This window comes from Macaca mulatta, chromosome 5 (assembly GCF_049350105.2).
Source record: "Macaca mulatta isolate MMU2019108-1 chromosome 5, T2T-MMU8v2.0, whole genome shotgun sequence".
NCBI classification, from domain to species: domain Eukaryota; kingdom Metazoa; phylum Chordata; class Mammalia; order Primates; family Cercopithecidae; genus Macaca; species Macaca mulatta.
In genome coordinates this window covers 167,446,256-167,466,567 of record NC_133410.1, presented here as the reverse complement: position 1 = coordinate 167,466,567, position 20,312 = coordinate 167,446,256, and the positions used below count along the sequence as shown (strand labels likewise).

Here is a 20,312-nt window from a genome sequence, read left to right as displayed (position 1 = left end):
CCTCAGAATTTATCACCAGGTTTAACCTCGAGAGAATGGCCACCCCCGTGAATTCTAAGAGCTGAGAAAGCACTGTTTGTGAAATGGAGGTAAATCTGCAACTCCCCTTAAAACCTCACAAACTGGTGAGCAGAGGAAGCTTATACCCGTTCAAATTCTAGGTTTTCCCCTAAACTATTTATGGAATCTTGGGTAAGTTGCATAATTTCCCCGTATGGGTTTTTATAAGTAAAATGGGGATTTTGGTATCTGTTCTGAATATTTTATAGAGTTAGGAGGAGAATTAAAGAATGTGGAAGTATATATTCAACAACTATTTCCTGAGGTCTGTGTACAAACCATTCGCCAATAGTAGCTTTCTGTCTAAACCCACAGCACAATGAACTTTGCAGGCGTCCAGGTTTTCAATAGAGTTTGACAGCAGATTTCCATGATAGAAAAAGGAACAGAATAGCTCAGGCCCATTTAGTGACTCCTGTTCCCTACCCATAGAATGACTTCTTGATCTTTTGGAGAATCTTGCCAATTCACTAGAATATTACTCACCCTCTGTTGCCAGAGATCTGATTCATCAGCAAGCCATTATGTCTATTTGAGACATTCTGTGATGGAGGGCGACTTAGCTGTCCTCCTCAGTGGATCCTGACCTTAGGAATACTTCGTATTGAAAAAGGGAACAGTTTGACATCTAACATTTCAACGTAGTCTGAACTTTGAGATGGGTCCAAGTGAAATGATTTATTGCAGTGTGTGTGGAGGAGGGCTTGGATTAGTTACTTTCTGTCACTGAACTAATTTCGTGTCGGATTAGAGCTATTATGGACTAAATTATCCCAAACGCCTCTTTCATTCACCAAATCCAGTTGAAATATTTTTTGCATTAAAACATCTGTTAAAAGACTTCTTATTTTGATTTCAAATTTGTAGAGCAAGTTGTAACAACAGCACAAAGAACTCTTGATATACTCTTTCCTCAGCCCCATCTGTTGTTAATTTTATTTGCTTTAATATTCTCTTTCTTCCTCTCTCTCTTACATCATTTGAGGGCAAGTTGCAGACATGATGTCCCCCAGCTTCATTTATTTTTTTTTTTAAGATATGGGGGTCTCACTATATTGCCCAGGCTGGAGTGCAGTGGCTTTTCATGGGCACAACCATAGTGCACCGCAGCCTTGAACTCATGGGTTCAAACAGCCCTCCCACCTCAGCCTCCTGAATAGCTAGGACTACAGGCACAGACCCTGTGGAATAAATGGTCTACAGGCTAGACCCTTTACTCCTAAATATTTCAGGGTGTATTTCCTAAGAACAAGGATTCTCTCTCACATAACCACAGTACAATTTATAAGATTCAGGAAATTTAACATTGATACAGTATTATTATCTAAAGTTCATAGTCAAATTTTATTAAATAGCAGATGGTGGTGGTTCACACCTATAATCCCAGCACTTTGGGAGGCTGAGGTGGAAGAATCACTTGAGTCCAGCAGTTTGAGAGCAGCCTGGGCAACATAATGAGACCCCGTCTCTACAAAAAATATACAAAATTAGGCAGGGGTGGTGGTGCGTGCCTGTAATCCCAGCTAATCAGGAGGCTGAGGTGGGAGGTTTGCTCGAGCACAGGCCTGCAAGTCTGCAGTGAGCTATGATTGCATCACTGCACTCCAGCCTGCGTGACAGAGAGCCTGTCTAAAAAAACAACCAACAAAAAGCATTAACTGATGACCTTTGTTATATTCTGATCCAGGATTCAGTCGAGGACCGTGTATTATATTGAGTTATCACGTCTCTTTAGTCCTCTTCAATTTGGAGGAGTTCCTCACTCTGGTCTTTTATAACACAGACATTTTTGAGGAATCCAAGCCAGTTCTGTATCTTTCAGTATGGGCTCGTCTGATGTTTCCTCATGAGTGGGTTCAGGTTACGTGTTTTTGTCAGGAATCCCAGATAAGTGACGTCGCGTCATGCTCAGTGCATCACATCAAGAGGCACCTGAGGTCGGTTTAACCCATTATTCATGAGAGTAGTTGAGTACTTGTTCATACCCCTTTCACTGTGGAAATAAAATACTGAATCATTCAAAATAATTTATCTTTTTATCAGTGAGGCTTTCTTCTAAATTTCCAGAGATACTTTAGATACTTGTCCCACAAGTCCATTATTTGGACTGTCCTGCAGAATTTGTGTGGATGCTTCAATAAATACTCAACCCCCTCTCTTTTACATGAACCCTCTTTAGGGAAAATAAATTGGAACAAGTGTTCTCATATATTCAAAAGCAAATAATGAATACCACATGTGAAAAGCTTCCAGTGCAGTGCCTCACACATAGCCGCCAATGAGTGGCTATCATTCCTATTCTTACTTGAGATGCCAACACATTTTCCATTCTTATGCGACAAGAATCAGAACCATGCACTGAACGCCTCTTAAGTAGAAATTTGTCTGTGTTACTGGGTGACTTGGGGGAAATTTTAGAAGCTTAAACCTATAGACAGTATCACAAGCTTTCCCATCAAAATAGATGGTTGAAAATGGGAATATTTTATATCCATAGTTTCAGTTTGGTTTTCCATGTATAAACTTTAAGTCTAGAGAGCTTAATTACAATGTTTTTTAAAAAGTACAATTTATGAGATTTAACAGTATGTATCATTCTTGTATACATTTACCCAAAAATGCTCTTAAAAATACTTTTGGAAATCCATTGAGCAAGTCTCTAAACCGCTTCTTCTATAATGCCCTAATCTCTCTTTTAAATCACAAAATGTCTCTTAAGTTCTATCTTCTATTCCATTCATTATTTTCCCCTTCTGGATTTCTGGTAGTTTTCCTTCCTTCCTATAATAGCTACCTAAGCATTGTCCAATTTACGTGCATATGATAGACATTTTTAATGCAATTCATTTCTATTTCATTTCTTTGCTGGCAAATATTCTCATTGTCCTCCTTCATTTCCAATACACGGACTTCAGTCTCAGTGACTGATACATTCTTTTCCTCATCCACTCGAGTTTGAGAGCAGTATTCTCAAATTTTAAAGGTCATACAAATCACTTGGGGATCATGTTAAGATGCAGATTATGATTCAGTAGGTCTGAAATGGGGTTTGAGATTTTGCATTTCTGTCAAGCTCCCAGGAAATCCAGTTAGTTGTTGCTGGTCTGAGGACCTTGAGTAGCAAGGTGCTGGAGGATTTGACAATGAACTGAATTTTGTGCTAGGAACAGGGGGCACTTGATGAGGTAAAGGGAAGAGGGAATGGGGGGATTTGATGAGGCAAAGGGAAGTCTATTCTAGGAAGAACAAACGGAGCAAAGACAATGATAACTCAGCCCCTTTGGGGAAGTGTATGTGGTTCAATGTGGCCGGAATATAGAGCACAGAACTACCTGGTGATGAGGCTGGAGAAGATCAATCAGCTCGGTCGCTGGAGTGCAAAGGGCTGGGCTTTTATTTAGTTTTTTGAGACAGAGTCTCACTCTATTGCCCAGGTTGTAGTGGCACAATCTCGGCTCACTGCAGCCTCCGCCTCCTGGGTTCAAGTGATTCTCCTGCCTCAGCCTCCCGAGTAGCTGGGATTACAGGCACTGGCATGAGGCACTACGCCGGGTCTTTCTACCACTTTTAATGAAATGTTACCTCCTTCCTTCTCAGAGGGTTGTTTTCCAATTCTTTGCAACACATATTCAGAGACTATGTGACATCTATGTCAACCTTTATGGGATAACTCTCAAGTTGGTACTTTTTATTATGTTAAAGATATTTGCTTGAAAGTCTACTTCCTGTAACTTGGAATGATGATTTTCTGATCCTACTCAACTCCATTTTGGGTTATCATATCATATCGTTGGACTGATCTCCTAAGTCTCTGTATCAGTCAGGGTTCTCCAGAGAGAGAGAACCAATGATGTGTGTGTTGTGCGTGTAGGAGAGGAACACACAGGGAGGGGTGTTTATTTTTAGGAGTTGGCTCCTGTGATTTTGGAAGTTGGCAAATCCAAACGCAGCAGGGTGGGCCAACAGGATGGAGACCCTGGGAGGAACTGATGTTGCAGCTTCAGCCCGAAGGCAGTTTGCAGGCAGAATTCTCTCTTCCTGGGGGATCTTCAGTCTTTCTCTTGAGACCTTCAATAGGTTGAATGAGGCCCACCCACATTTTGGAGGATAAACAGCTTTATTCAAGGTCTACTGACTTAAATATTAATCTCACCTAAGAAATATCTGCACAGCATTGGGCTGGGTGCAGTGGCTCACGCCTGTAATCCTAGCACTTTGGGAGGCCGAGTTGGGCAGATCATCTGCAGTCGGGAGTTCAAGACCAGCCTGACCAACATGGGGAAACCCCGTCTCTACTAAAAATACAAAATTAGCTGGGTGTAGTGGTATATGCCTGCAATCCCAGCTACTCAGGAAGGCTGAGGCAGGAGAATCGCCCGAACTCGGGAGGCAGAGGTTGCAGTGAGCTGAGATCATGCCATTGCACTCCAGCCTGGGCAACAAGAGTGAAACTCCATCTAAAAAAAAAAAAAGAAAGAAAGAAAGAAAAGAAATACCTGCACAGCATCATCCGGATTGGTGTTTGACTAAATATCTGATTACTATCACCTAGCCAAGATGACACATAAAATTAACCATCACAGGCCATACCTGACGGCTTATGCCTGTAATCCCAACAGTTTGGGAAGCTGAGGCAGGAGCATCATGTAAGGCCCAGAATTCAAGACCAGCCTGGGCAACAGAGTGAGACCCTGTCTCTACAGACTTTTTTTTTTTTTTTTTGAGACAGAGTCTCACTGTTTGTTGCTCAGGCTGGAGTGCAGTGGCGCGATCTCAGCTCACTGCAACCTCTGCCTCCCAGATTCAAACGATTCTCCTGCCTCAGCCTCACGAGTAGCTGGGATTATAGGCACCCACCACCATGGCTGGCTAATTTTTTGTATTTTTAGTAGAGGCGAGGTTTCACCATGTTAGCCAGGGTGGTCTCGATCTCCTGACCTCGTGATCTGCCTGCCTCGGCCTCCCAAAGTGCTGGGATTACAGGCACGAGCCATCGCGCCCAGCCCCCAATTTTTTTTTTTTTTTAAATTAGCTGGGTGTGTTCGTGCATGCCTGTAGTCCCAGGTACTTGAGAGGCTGAGGCAGGAGGATTACTTGAGGCCAGAAGTTTGAGGTTACTGTGAGCTATGATCATGCCACTGTACTCCAGCCTGGGTGACAAAGTGAGACCCTGTCTCTTAAAAAAATAATAATAACCATCACAGCATCACAGTACCCCTCTCATCCATTGTGAGGATTAACTGAGGTAACATACAGAAAGCATCCGACAGAACGGTCCAGGCACTAGGGGACCAAAAAGCACTGTGGTGTGCACGTGCGTTTAAATCCTTTTATTGATGGCATGATTTTAAAGCTGTTTCACTTGAGTGCACAGCAGAGAAGCCATCCTTGGAGAGCTGAGCATGCAGGAAAAGGAAAAAAAAGCTTCAGGGAAAAACACTTGAAATTTTCATTTATCAGAAAGGATTTTGAAATATCTACTGTAATTTTCCCCCCAGTCGTTAAGATAACATAACTCAGTATGGCATTATGTTGGTACCAACAGTTGCACTCAATGACATGTTTTTTTCCTGAGAACAATTATATCAGTGGACATCATCCCTTTTCAGAGCAAATATTTTGTGATGCCCCTTTATTAACCTAAAATAAAATTTACAAATATACTCAATTTATATCAAACCAATATAATGTCCTATTATACCATAATTGAAAAGAAATTTAAAAGTAATTTATACTACTTTAATACATAAACATTGGGGCAGTAGATTAGAAAATATAATTAGGTTGGCCAGGCACGGTGGCTCACACCTGTAATCCCAGCACTTTGGGAGGCCGAGGTGGGCGAATCTCCTGAGGTCAGGAGTTTGAGACCAGCCTGGCTAACATGGTGAAACCTTGTTTCTACTAAAAATACAAAAAATTACCCAGGTGTGTTGGCGCATGCCTGTAATCCCAGCTACTTGGGAGGCTGAGGTAGCAGAATCACTTGAACCCGGGAGGTGGAGATTGCAGTGAGCTGAGGTTACGCCATTGCACTCCAGCTTGGGCAATAAGAGCGAAACTGCATCTCAAAAAAAAAAAAAAAAAAAAAGTAGGCATCTATACAGAGAGTCTTCATGAACGCAGGGGCTACAAATGAAGACTGACAGAAATGTGCTGTACTGGTGACTCAAATTCCATAGGTACCATGGCTACCAAACTATGTTACCATTGGAAACATAATTTTCCAAAAGTATACCAATTCTTGGTAAAGACCAAGTGACCGCTTCTCGCTAAAATTCTAAATCTTACAAAGTAAAACTCTTCCCTCAATTTATACAACTGCATTCCTGGAGAATGCATTATATACTAAAATCATGTAAAAAGATACTGTGTTTTTATATAGCAGAATTATCTGCTTAATTGTAAACAGGCTTTTTTAGCTATATAAATGTCCAGCAGGACATTTAAGGGTTACACAGGAGGTAGGTGGGACAAGTCCTCATCCTGTAGGGCTGTCTCTCATGGTGCAGGACCTCTCGCCTATCATCGGAGCCCCCACCCTCTGTGCCAGTAACCCTAACCTGTCATTATGCTAACCAAAAATGTCCCCGCAGTTCCAAAACACCCCGGTTAAAAACCACTGAGATATATAATCAGCTTGTTTTCAGCATGAATTATTAGAAATGAGACCTCTACATTTTATTAAATGTAACAAACAAATAGCATGCAGCACCAAGAAAATGTTCAAGATAAATTCAAAAGTTTTATTGCACCAAATGCCACAGAAAAATGGATCAAAATAATACATAAACAAGTTAAAAAAATTCCCACACAATGACATTGGTATCTATTCAAACTGATCAAAAACGAAGTCCTATCAATTTCTCTTATGGAGCTTCAAATAACAAATTCCAGAATTTTCTCGTTTTTGAAATATCACTTAAGTTTAAGCATATTGCAATCTCACTTTCAAGATATATGGTTCATCATATTTTGACATTTAAAAATTAACATTCAGAGGGGACTGCTTGATTTAGGCAAAAATTATATTAAAATACCCTCTCCCCCAAGCACAATAAAAAACAAATGGTTCACATTTACCAAGAGAAGCTGAAGACATTTTCAATTTAACGTGAAAGTATGCATGAACAAAATATTCTCTAAAGTACATATTGGTGGAAAAATCCAGACATTTAAAAGAATTTGGGGTACTTTATATTCTTTATTTTTATGTACAACCATCTCTAGTGAAGAACCTAAAAAGCTACAGACTAAATTTTTATAAAATCTCAGGACCTAATTATAAGAGCCCAAACAATGGTTTAGTATCATTTAGCAAGCGGGGATTTTTCTCCCTCCAAAAACGTTAATTTTGAAAAATATGGTTAAGTTTAAAAAGTTGCAATGTGTAAACGGCAGTTCCATGGGATGTGAAAAGATTATAGTTACTTTCATTAAAAAACAGCACACTTCAGAAAAATGGATTGAAGCCTGTACAAAAAGCTATTTAACACTGATAAAAAATAAAATACTTTGGAATTATGCACAAGTATGGAAGCTACATTTTAAATTTTCATTGTCATGTCTAAAACGTACACAATTACCTTTACATTCATTTCACTTATCAATTTATTAAAAATACAACTGCAACATGCTAGAAAGAGGTCCATCACAGGGACATTTACAGACTTCTGCTCTGTCATGCCTCACTAGCTTGCTTAGAAAAGCAAGATGCTACAAAAGTTACACTCAACAGGTAAGACTTAAAAGTTGAAGAAACCCTAAAGGTGGAATCCTGTCAACTGAGGTAGATTTCTTTTCTTTTTTTAAAAAAATTGTTTTATGTTTTTTTCTTGAGGTGGGCATGGGAGCGGGTGGGGTCCTTTTCTTGCCTCTGCGGCTAAGCCAGAATGAAGCCACTGGGTGGTGCACGATGTGTGAGCGGTGGATCGCAACACCATTCTGTGGGTTTTTTTTTTTTTTTTTTTCGCTTTTAGGAAGAGGTTGAATTTAAGACAAAGAAAACTTGAATGTTAAATATTTAAAGGATTATAAAATAGCAGCAACATTCTTGGTCTATTTTTGTAGGCAATAGATACGAGGATTAGGTTCTGACTGGAATCCTGAGTGTCACGGAGACAGCCCCCACACGTGACCCACCTGTAGTTTTCCAACAGGCATTTTTGCAAGAGTGAGTTTCTGGAACATTAGATTAAGAGCAAATTAAATTTTCTCAGGCTTTGAGGGGGCCTGGGCTGAATTTTTTCAATGTATAGAGTTTAGAATCAACGATTTAAAGCTCAGTGTCCCCTATATGTGTCTAATTATCAACATGCCACTATGTCCACATTAGAATTAAACTGATTTTGTAACAAGTTATTTTCTATGAAACCCTGGAAGGTGGTGAATGAGGGAAAGTGCCCAAAACATGTAAACAAGAAAAAAGGAAGTAGAGAGGAGGGGAATGCTTTAAACTGTAAAAGCTGTAACATCAGCTCTGACAGTTTATTTACACGTAATGAGAAACGGATGTGGGATGAGCTGAGCCACAGGTGAGGTTCTTTCTCTCTCTGTAACACAACAGCAAACAATGATGTCATGAAACTACAGAACTTAAAACACCAAAGTCAAATGCTAGGCAAAAGGAAACAGGAAAACATTAAAAAGACTGAACATTTCAATTTTCAATGAATGACATAAAATGATGAAGATCTTACAAACCTTAATGCACTCATCTACATTTTGCATCATTAAAAAAAGATGAAAAGGTAGTAGTTCTGATTTTTATCAAATAAAAAAATTGAAGTCATTCTAGTCCCTAATAGGGAAATTACTTCATATTCTTAGGTTCAAAGACACGTGAAAAGAACTGGAATTAATTCATAAAACAGTGGAAGGGAATCAGAACCTGGTTAACTGCTTAAGATCTGCAAAGTGCTAAAGATGTTTTTGCTTTGCTAGCTTTAGCTCCTGTCTTTTAATGACCAATATTTAAAAGTCTTTTACTTTACCCTGGATGTCAGTACATAGTCTGTTTCATGGTCAGTAAGCTAAAGTTTCTTTTATATTAACAGAAAATTAAGTTTTTTTTTTTTGTATGAACTTTGGGAAATCATTTTGGTTGGTTTTATATAATGGGTAAGTTAATTTCTGGAAAGATGTTTTGAAAAGGATGCAGGAATTAGAAGGCACAGAAATGATAATATAAAAATTTAGAGGATGTATGGATTTTTTCTAAATGTTCAAGCAATCATCCTGAATGTTCATGAGTCATCCTGAACTGCTGCAGGTTCATTTCCCACCAGGACAGCTGTGCCTTTTAAAGTAAAAATAGTCATTTGTATTAACTATAAGAAAAAAGTGGCTTCAGTTGGAAGAACTTACCAACAGAAACACTGTGGAGCTTATAGAAATAACTTTGGTAAATGGCCTCTCTTAAAAAGGCTGCTGAAAGCTCTAAAATATAAGGATAAAACATATGGTTTCAGACTGTACACTTTGCTGTTACAAACTACATCTTGATGGGATTAAGAGGCTACATTGATTCTTGGGTTTATTGCACCAACAATCCATCTCTCACCTACCTGTGGCTGCATCTGAAACAAGGTAAACTCCAAGAAGAAATGAAAACAGTGGGTCCCTAAAGCACTCTTCCCAACAAGCAAATCTCTTACAAGTTTTATGTCAAACAGTCACTGCTACAGCCACTGGAGCTGAAGATGGCACAATGTGGCTTTCTTTGCTTTACCTTGTGTAAAAAGCAAACTGTGACCTGGAATCCAAAGTCCGTGTTCCGACTGTTGTCTCAGAATAGCAAAATATGTTTTCCCCAGTTTGGGGAGCTCATGCTTAAACTCAGAAGCAGTTTCCTACTGGAATGTTACGTACACTGCTGACCACCCCGCTCAAGTCGCTTGCCTTTATTCTGCCCAAACAGCACAAGGCGATCTGTTGCAACAGCTTAATGTTTAGTGTAGTGCTTATGTTTCCTCCCACCAAAAAGGTCAGTCTCTTTGTTGATTCATGGGTAACAAATGGCCTGAAGTGTTCATGACAATCACAAATGCCATTATGTTAAGTAAACCTAAGTCTTCAATGAAGCATCAGCTTGACAGCAAAAACACAAAACAAAAAGGTGGAATGACTTTGTTTCTGTTTGCTCTGCTCATGCTTTCGACATCACAGAGAGCTTATTCCTTTCTCCTTCAGTTGAGAATTTGATTTTTTTCTTCCAAGGAAGAACTGTCCTGAGCTTTAGCTTATAAGAGTATTTGAGCCACATAAGGAGAATGAGTACTGGCAATAGCAGTCAACAGAGGCAGGTCGTTGGATTCAATCCTGAATATTGAGAAAAGAAAAGAATATTACTTTAAAAGAGCATGGTTTTATGAGAAAGTATTACTTCTAGGTACTAAGTTTATCATTTAAAACTAATGAAAAAGCAAAACAGATGGAAGGATAATAAACTTACTCTTTTAATAAAATATTCCAGTGGACACTGACCAGGGAGGCAAAGGGAGAGAAATACAGGAAGTGTGTTGTGCCTGTGTGTGGACATAAAGCTCTTTTTCCCTTGGCAGGGGTCACCAGACTTTCTAACTTTCCTGTATTCCCTATATAACTTCATTGTATCATACTTTAAAGTTTTCTCCTTATAAACTCATTCTTCCAGTCAACACTCCTAAATGCATACTGATTTCACCTAAGTTCAAATTGGTCTTAGAAAAATGGTGATGGTAGCAATTTCTTTAAAAACGTTGGGAATTTGTACAAAGGTTATACAACTGGGATCCTCACTGAGCATTTAAGCCACAAGATTCTGAGAGCAAAGTGACACTAAAAGATACTGGGTTAAGAGGCATCATGGTTTCAAATGGACACAGCTTTGGCTGCCTCTCTTATAGCAGAGGTGGATACAGTATGGGCACTGTTTAAAAATGATGCCAGGTGTCATGAAAAATAATTGAACTGTTTCAGTCTGTGGAGTATGTCCTAATTCTTACCCTTGAATTCCTCAAAATAAAAATAAAACAGTATCTGGCATTACCTCATGGAATTTTCTAGTCCTTCTCCAGTAATGCTACATACAGATCTGGTTTCAGAGTGCACAGAAGTTCTCTAGTACTTTTAGTGCTACTGGCCCTGACTATGGGAGAAAGGGGATAAAGGAAGGATGAACATGGGTCCGCTAATAATTCATGAAGAGGACCTGGAGATGAGTGCAAAGGGAAATAAAAGCTTATGATTACAGGTGTTGATGCACATCTGTAAGGGTCAAGGACAAGGTAAAGACCTTGAAATGTAAGGTACACATCTGGCAATGGAAAATTTCTAATAAGGCAAGATGGCCGAGTAGGGACAGCTCTGGTCTGCAGCTCCCAGTGAGATCAATGCAGAAGGCAGGTGATTTCTGCATTTCCAACTGAGGTACCCAGTTCATCTCACTGGGACTGGTGGGACAGTGGGTGCAGGCCACGGAGGGCAAGCAGAAGCAGGGTGGGGTGTTGCCTCACCCGGGAAGTGCAAGGGGTCGGGGAATTGTCTCCCCTACCCAAGGGAAGCTGTGAGGAACTCAGTATCTGCACTCCGGCCCAGATACTGCACTCTTCCTATGGCCTTCACGACCCACAGACCAGGAGAATCCCTCGGGTGTGTACACCACCAGGGCCCTGGGTTTCAAGCACAAAACTGGGCAGCTATTTGGGCAGACACCGAGCTAGCTGCAAGAGTTTTTTTTTCCACACCCCAGTGGCACCTGGAACACCAGCGAGACAGACCATTCACTCCCCTGGAAAGGGGGCTGAAGCCAGGGAGCCAAGTGGTCTGGCTCAGCTGGTCACACCCCCACAGGGCCCAGCAAGCGAAGGTCCACTGGCTTGAAATTCTCACTGCCAGCACAGCAGTCTGAGGGACGTTTGAGGTTGGAGGGGGGAGGGGCATCCGCCATTGCTGAGGCTTGAGTAAGCGGTTTTACCCTCACAGTGTAAACAAAGCCACCTGGAAGTTTGAACTGGGCGGAGCCCACAGCAGCTCAGCAAGGCCACTGGGGCCAGACTGTCTCTCTAGATTCCTCCTCTCTGGGCAGGGCATCTTTGAAAAAAAGGCAGCAGCCCCAGTTAAGTGTTTATAGATAAAACCCCCATCTCCCTGGGACAGAGCACCTGGGGGAAGGGGAAGCTGTGGGCACAGCTTCAGCAGACTTAAACGTCCCTGCCTGATGGCTCTGAAGACAGCAGCGGATCCCCCACATAGCGTTTGAGCTCTGCTAAGGGTCAGACTGCCTCCTCAAGTGGGTCCCTGACCCCTGTGTATCCTGACTGGGAGACACCTCCCAGTAGGGGCCGACAGAATCTCATACGGGAGAGCTCTGGCTGGAATCTGGTGGGTGCACCTCTGGGACAAAGCTTCCAGAGGAAGGAGCAGGCAGCAATCTTTGCTGTTCTACAGCCTCTGCTGGTGATACCCAGGCAAACAGGGTTTGGAGCAGACCTCCAACCAACCACAGCAGACCTGCAGCAGAGAGGCCTGTTAGAAGGAAAACTAACAGAAAGCAGCCACATCAACATCAACAAAAAGGACGTTCACTCAGAGACCCCATCCGAAGGTCACCAACATTAAAGACCAAAGGTAGATAAAGATGGGGAGAAACCAGTGCAAAAAGGCTGAAAATTCCGAAAACCAGAATGCCTCTCTTCTCCAAAGGATCACAACTCCTTGTCAGCACGGGAACAAAACTGGATGGAGAACCGAGTTTGACGAATTGACAGAAGTAGGCTTCAGAAGGTGGGCAATAACAAACTCCTCCGAGCTAAAGGAACATGTTCTAACCCAATGCAAGGAAGCTAAGAACCTTGAAAAAAGGTTAGATGAATTACTAACTAGAATAACTAGCTTAGAGAAGAACATAAATGACCTGATGGAGCTGAAAAACACAGCACGAGAACTTCGTAAAGCATACACAAGTATCAATAGCTGGATCGATCAAGTGGAAGAAAGGATATCAGAGATTGAAGATCAACTTAATGAAACAAAGTGTGAAGACAAGATTACAAAAAAAATGAAAAGGAATGAACAAAGCCTCCAAGAAATATGAGACTATGTGAAAAGACCAAATCTACGTTTGATTGGTGTACCTGAAAGTGACAGGGAGAATGGAAACAAGTTGGAAAACACACTTCAGGTTATTATCCAGGAGAACGTCCCCAACCTAGCAAGGCAGGCCAACATTCAAATGCAGGAAATACAGAGAACACTACAAAGATACTCCTCGAGAAGAGCACCCCAAGACACATAATGGTCAGATTCACCAAGGCTGAAATGAAGAAACAAATATTAAGGCAGCCAGAGAGAAAGGTCAGGTTACCCACAAAGGGAAGCCCATCAGACTAACAGCAGATCTCTCTGCAGAAACCCTACAAGCCAGAAGAGAGTGGGGGTTCTTAAAATAATTTTCTTAAAATAATTCAATAATTTCTTAAAATAATTCAACGTTCTTAAAATAATTTTCGTGGCATGTGCCTGTAATCCCAGCTACTCTGGAGGCTGAGGCAGAGAACTGCTTAAACCTGGAGGGGCAGAGGTTGCAGTGAGCTGAGATTGCGCCACTGCACTCCAGCCTGGGCGACAGAGCGAGACTCCGTCTCCAAAAAAAAAAAAGAATTTTCAACCCAGAATTTCATATCCAGCCAAACTAAGCTTCATAAGCAAAGGGAGAAATAAAATCCTTTACAGATAAGCAAATACTGAGAGATTTTGACACCACCAGGCCTACTGTACAAGAGCTCCCGAAGGAAGCACTAAACATAGAAAGGAAAAATTGGTACCAGCCACTGCAAAAACATACCAAATTGTAAAGACCATCAACACTATGAAGAAACTGCATCAATTAATGGGCAAAAAAACCCAGCTAGCATCACAATGACAGGATTACATTCACATATAACAATATTAACCTTAAATGTAATATGGGCTAAATGCCCTAAATAAAAGACACAGACTGGCAAATTGGATAAAGAGTCAAGACCCATCACGGTGCTGTATTCAGGAGACCCATCTCATGTGTAAAGACACACACAGGCTTAAAATAAACGGATGGAGGAATATCTACCAAGCAAATGGAAAGCAAAAAAAAGCAGGGGTTGTAATCCTAGTCCTGATAAAACAGACTTTAAACCAACAGAGATCAGAGAGACAAGGGCATTATGTAATGGTAAAGGGATTAATGCAACAAGAAGAGCTAACTATCCTAAATATACATGCACCCAATACAGGAGCACCCAGATTCATAAAGCAAGTTCTTAGAGAGCTACAAAGAGACTTAGGCTCCCACACAATAATAGTGGTAGACTTTAACACCCCATTGTCAATATTAGATAAACGAGACAGAAAATTAACAGGGATATTCAGGACTTGAACTCAGTTCTGGACCAAGTGGATGTAACAGACATCTACAGAACTCTTCACCCCAAATCAACAGAATATACATTCTTCTCAGCACCTCATCACACTTATTCTAAAACTGGCCACATAATTGGAAGTAAAGCACTTCTCAGCAAATGTAAAAGAAAGGAAATAATAACAGTCTCAGACCACAGTGCAATCAAATTAGAACTCGGGATTAAGAAACTCACCCAAAACCACACAACTACATGGAAACTGAACAACATTCTCTTGAATAACTACTGGGTAAATAAAGAAATGAAGGCAGAAATAAATAAGTTCTTTGAATCCAATGAGAACAATGACCAGAATCTCTGGGAAACATTTAAAGCAGTGTTTAGAGGGAAATTTATAGCACTAAATGCTCACAAGAGAAAGCAGGAAAGATCTAAAATCGACACCCTAACATCACATTTAAAAGAACTAGAGAAGCAAGAGCAAACAAATTAAAAAGCTAGCAGAAGACAAGAAATAACTAAGAGCAGAACTGAAGAAGACACAAAAAAACCCTTCAAAAAAAATCAATGAATCCAGGAGCTGGTTTTTTGAAAAGATCAACAAAATAGACCGCTAACCAGACTAACAAAGAAGAAAGGAGAGAATATTCAAATAGATGCAACAAAAAATGATAAAGGGGAGATCACCACTGATCCCACAGAAGTACAAACTACCATCAGAGAATACTGTAAATACCTCTATACAAATAAACTAGAAAATCTAGAAGAAATGGATAATTTCCTGGGCACATACACCCTCCCAAGTCTAAACTAGGAAGGAGTCAAATCCCTGAATAGGCCAATAAAAAGTTCTGAAATTGAGGCAGTAATTAATAGCCTACCAACCAAAAAATGTCCACGACCAGATGGATTCACAGCCAAATTCTACCAGAGGTACAAAGAGGAGCTAGTACCATTCCTTCTGAAACTATTCCAAACAATACAAAAAGAGGGACTCCTGCCTAACTCATTTTATGAGGCCAGCATTATCCTGATACCAAAACCTGGCAGAGACACAACAAAAAAATAAAATTTCAGGCCAATATCCCTGATGAACATCGATGCAAAAATCCTCAATAAAGTACTGGCAAACCGAATCCAGCAGCACATCAAAAAGCTTATCCACCACAATCCAGTTGGTTTCATCCCTGGGATGCAAGGCTGGTTCAGCATACACAAATCAATAAATGTAATCCATCACATAAACAGAACCAATGACAAAAACCAGATGATTATCTCAATAGATGCAGAAAAAGCCTTGACAAAATTCAACACCCCTTCATGCTATAAACTCTCAATAAACTAGGTATTGATGGAACGTGTACCAAAATAATAAGAGCTATTTATGACAAACCCACAGCCAACATCATACTGAATGGGCAAAAACTGGAAGAATTCCCTTTGAAAACCAGCACAAGACAAGGATGCCCTCTCTCACCACTCCTATTCAACATAGTATTGGAAGTTCTGGCCAGGACAATCAGGCAAGAGAAAAAAACAAAGCGTATCAAATAGGAAGAGAGGAAGTCAAATTGTCTTTTTGCAGATGACATGATTGTATATTTGGAAAACCCCATCATCTCAGCCCAAAATCTCCTTAAGCTGATAAGCAACTTCAGCAAAGTCTCACGATACCAAATCAATGTGCAAAAATCACAAGCGTTCCTATACACCAATAACAGACAAACAGCCAAATCATGAGTGAACTCCCATTCACAACTGCTACAAAGAGAATAAAATACCTAGTAATATAACTTACAAGAGATGTGAAGGACCCCTTCAAGGAGAACTGCAAACCACTGCTCAAGGAAATAAGAGAGGACACAAATAAACAAACATTCCATGCTCATGGATAGGAAGAATCAGTATTGTGAAAATGGCCATACTGCCCAAAGTAATTTATAGATCCAATGCTATCCCCATCAAGCTCCCATGGACATTCTTCATAGAATTGGAAAAAACTACTTTAAATTTCATACGGAACCAAAAAAGAGCCTGCACAGCCAAGACAATCCTAAGCAAAAAGAACAAAGCTGGAGGCATCATGCTACCTGCCTTCAAACTATAAAACAAGACTATGGTAACCAAAACAGCATGGTACTGGTACCAAAACAGATGTATAGACCAATGGAACAGTACAGAGGCCTCAGAAATAACACCACACATCTACAACCATTTGATCTTTGACAAACTTGACAAAAACAGGAAATGGGGAAATTTAATACACGACGTTGGGAAAACTGGCTAGCCATATGCAGAAAACTGAAAGTGGACCCCTTCCTTATACCTTATACAAAAATTAACTCAAGATGGATTAAAGACATAAACATAAAACCTAAAACCATAAAAACCCTACAAGAAAACCTCGGCAATACCATTCAGGACATAGACATGGGCAAAGACTTCATGACTAAAACACCAAAAGCAATGGCAACAAAAGCCAAAATTGACAAACGGGATCTTATTAAACTAAAGAGTTTCTGCACAGCAAAAGAAACTATCATCAGAGTGAACAGGCAACCTATAGAATGGGAGAACATTTTTGCAATCCATCCATCTGACAAAGGGCTAATGTGAAGATGCTACAAGGAAATTAAATTTACAAGAAAAAAACAACCCCATCAAAAAGTGGGCGAAGGATATGAACAGACACTTCTCAAAAGAAGACATTTATGTGGCCAACAAACATATGAAAAAAAGCTTATCACTGATCATCAGAGAAATGCAAATCAAAACCACAATGAGATACTATCTCAGGCCAGTTCGAATGGCAATCATTAAAAAGTCAGGAAACAACAGATGCTGGAGAGGATGTGGAGAAATAGGAACACTTTTACACTGTTGATGGGAGTCTAAATTAGTTCAATTACTGTGGAAAACAGTGGTGATTCCTCAAGGATCTAGAACTAGAAATACCATTTGACCCAGCAATCCCATTACTGGGTATATACCCAAAGGATTATAAATCATTCTACTATAAGGACACATGCACACGTATATTTATTGTGGCAGTATTCACAACAGCAAAGACTTGGAACCAACCCAAATGCCTATCAATGATAGACTGGATAAAGCAAATGTGGCACATATATACCATGGAATACTATGCAACCACAAAAAGGATGAGTTCATGTCCTTGGCAGGGACATGGATGAAGCTGGAAACCATCATTCTCAGCAAATTAACACAAGAACAGAAAACCAAACACCGCATGTCCTCCCTCATAAGTGGGAGTTGAACAATGAGAACACAAGGACACAGGGAGGGGAATATCACATACTGGGGCCTATTGGGGGGTTGGGGGCTGGGGGTGGGACAGCATTAGGAGAAGTACCTAATGTAGATGACGGGTTGATGGGTGCAGTAAACGTGCATGGCATGTGTATACCTATGTAACAAACCTGCACGTTCTGCACGTTTCCCAGAACTTAAAAGTATATATATATATATAAAAAAAAATCTAATAAGGCAGGATTGAAGTATGAGGCTGGTAGAGAGATATAAACAAATGCAAAAAAATAAATGACAAAGGGACATGTTGCAAGTTAACTGCAAAAGCAAACACCTCATAAGGGGGAAATACTTTGTAAATAAAGTATGTAAGAATAATCTATCACAGGAAATGCCAAGAGCCAAACAACACAGGCATCACATTCTGGGTGTGAAATATGAGAAATCTAAAGAAAATATGAAGGCCCCAGTCTCTTAGGAGGCTTTGAGAATTTAAACGTCGACATTATAAACAATATTTTCTTCTCCCAAGTAAGAGGAATCATCATCATGGATAAGGGGGGCAATTCCCCAAATGTACAATGTCTTTCTGTTCTCTTTTGAAATATCAAGCAGACAGTAAAACAAAAGTCAGAATTACTTCCCCTAGAGAAATCATGGCAAATACCCTCTGGAGGATGATAGGCATTTTTAGTAACATACAAGTCTCCTCTTTGGTGGGCTTATAATAAGGGAAGGAAAGCACTGTCCCCCCACAGACACGCAGGCAGGCTCCTCCAGCCTAGAAGGGCCTTTCCTGCCACGAGGTGGAATGTGCCCACCTACTCCTCCTCCAGGAAGTGAAATGTAAACACAAGCTGCTGCGGCATGTCCCACAGCTTGTGACTTCAGCATCTTACTCAGTTACTAGAAACGGGCAGTGTGGGATTAACGGAGAGGCGTAACAAAGCATGACCAGCCTAAAGTCCTGCGATTCTCTGCGGGTGTGAAACCCAGTATCAGATAAAGGCACATGCTGTTGTTCATTGGGGAGTTGCAGAGGCACGTATCTGATGGACTCCACATACTTTGATGGGTTACCAGAGCCTCAGGTTTAGGGTGGCACAGGCTAAACATGTCAGTGGGTACAATGCTAGGGATACCCATCAAAGGGAGAAGTGGTGGCACTTCCCAGAACTCACCCCAGTACGACACCTAATTCTTTCACATGGACTCGTGTGTGTCCCCGGAGATATTCAGACAGCATTTTGCTTTTAAGGTACATCTCCTGTAGTCTATCTTCAAGATGCATGATGCACTGCAAAGCCAAGAACATTCACAATGAGGGCTAGAAGTCAAATCTCTGCCAATATTTTAAAAGTCAGAATTTTCTTAATTCATTTCTAACTACACAGCTTTAATCTCATCTGTTTCAAATACAGTTAAAAAATCACAAGCCATCTCAAACCCTACCACTACCAGGTATAATAGGTTCTTGTAAAACAAAGTTTACTTTTGCTAACTATTAAGATTTACATATGTATTATTCTAGTCTTTCTAAACAAGTATTTTTTCAGAGTTGAAATCATTCCAAAAGTATGTTTCTTGCCTTTAAAAACTTTATAATAATCCTTTTCCACATTAAGAACTCCTTGATATAATCTTTATAGCTAAACAATCTTGAGAATGTGAATTTACACGTAACCACATAGCAATTTGCATTTTTGTTGTGAATAATTTAGTAAACAGTATGGTTTTTGTTGTTTTTTCCCCCAGTATCTCAGATTACTCTGGTCCAGTACATTTCCAGAGGAGACCAACTGGAACAGGTCATTCTGAACCTCCCCCACAACTTTTTTTTTCTTTTGCTTTCAAGAATATTTTAACTAGGTCTTTAATAACAATAAAGAAAAGGCAATTATTTTCAGGACATCTTTACCCTTGGAATTGTGTTCAGCTTCATTTTTTAGAGAACAGCAACCATCTGTGTCTTTCACCAGAGGCAAATGCTTTTGCATTTGGCAGGCAGAGCTACCCGAGCATCTTCAGTAAGACACCTGATGGCTTTGGCAAGGGTAATTCCATCATACATAATTTTCTTCCAGACCATTAGGCCTGTTATTTTCAAGGTAAAAAGATTAACAGATGCATTTGAAAATGTTGATCTTGACCATCTGGACTGATCAGTGACATGGAAAAAATATCTATCAGAGATGCAATCTTTTCAGTTTTTTGTTGGTTTAAAATCTTAAATGCATTGTGTCAGGTGGGTGAAACAACTGCTAAGTGACTAAGAGTAATAAAGCAAGGAGGATTTCACCAATTCTCATGGAAATGCTCCTCCAAGTAAACAAAGTGGTAAAAGGATCTCTTATTAGCTTTAAGTTCCTTATGGAGTGAAACAGAAAATTTTTAATAAGAGTCACAAAATATTAAAAACAATATTCATATTACATTGAATCCTTTCTGTTTGGAAAAAGTAATTACAGTGTTCACAGTCTATATGAAAACTGTATGATGCAATGTGGAAATAAAAACTGTGGTCTATATGAAATATATACTAGATGTGAAATCAAAGCATTTAGACAACTTTTAGCCAGGCACAGTGGCTCACGCATGTAATCC

The 20,312-nt window shown here is 40.2% G+C and overlaps 2 protein-coding genes and 1 non-coding gene across 7 annotated transcripts in view; 1 reads left to right on the top strand and 2 right to left on the bottom strand.

Annotated features, from left to right (window-relative positions):
• Nucleotides 1–20,312, bottom strand: part of RAPGEF2 (Rap guanine nucleotide exchange factor 2) — a 486,440-nt gene that overhangs the window by 438,000 nt on the left and 28,128 nt on the right. The gene's annotated exons all lie outside the window — the stretch shown is intronic.
• On the top strand, nucleotides 5,389–5,467 carry LOC114678567 (small nucleolar RNA SNORD55/SNORD39). The gene has a single exon (XR_003730002.1). It is a non-coding gene; the product is annotated as a small nucleolar RNA SNORD55/SNORD39 (small nucleolar RNA).
• FNIP2 (folliculin interacting protein 2) overlaps nucleotides 6,784–20,312 on the bottom strand; it is a 137,669-nt gene continuing 124,140 nt past the window's right edge. For all 5 annotated transcript variants that reach the window (XM_015139419.3, XM_015139421.3, XM_015139418.3 and 2 more), the window contains 2 exons: nucleotides 18,890–19,005; nucleotides 6,784–10,380 (listed from right to left, as the gene is read on the bottom strand). In XM_015139419.3, the coding sequence (XP_014994905.3) occupies nucleotides 10,302–10,380; nucleotides 18,890–19,005 (195 nt within the window). In that variant the 3' untranslated portion in view covers nucleotides 6,784–10,301. The remainder of the gene's footprint in view (nucleotides 10,381–18,889; nucleotides 19,006–20,312) is intronic.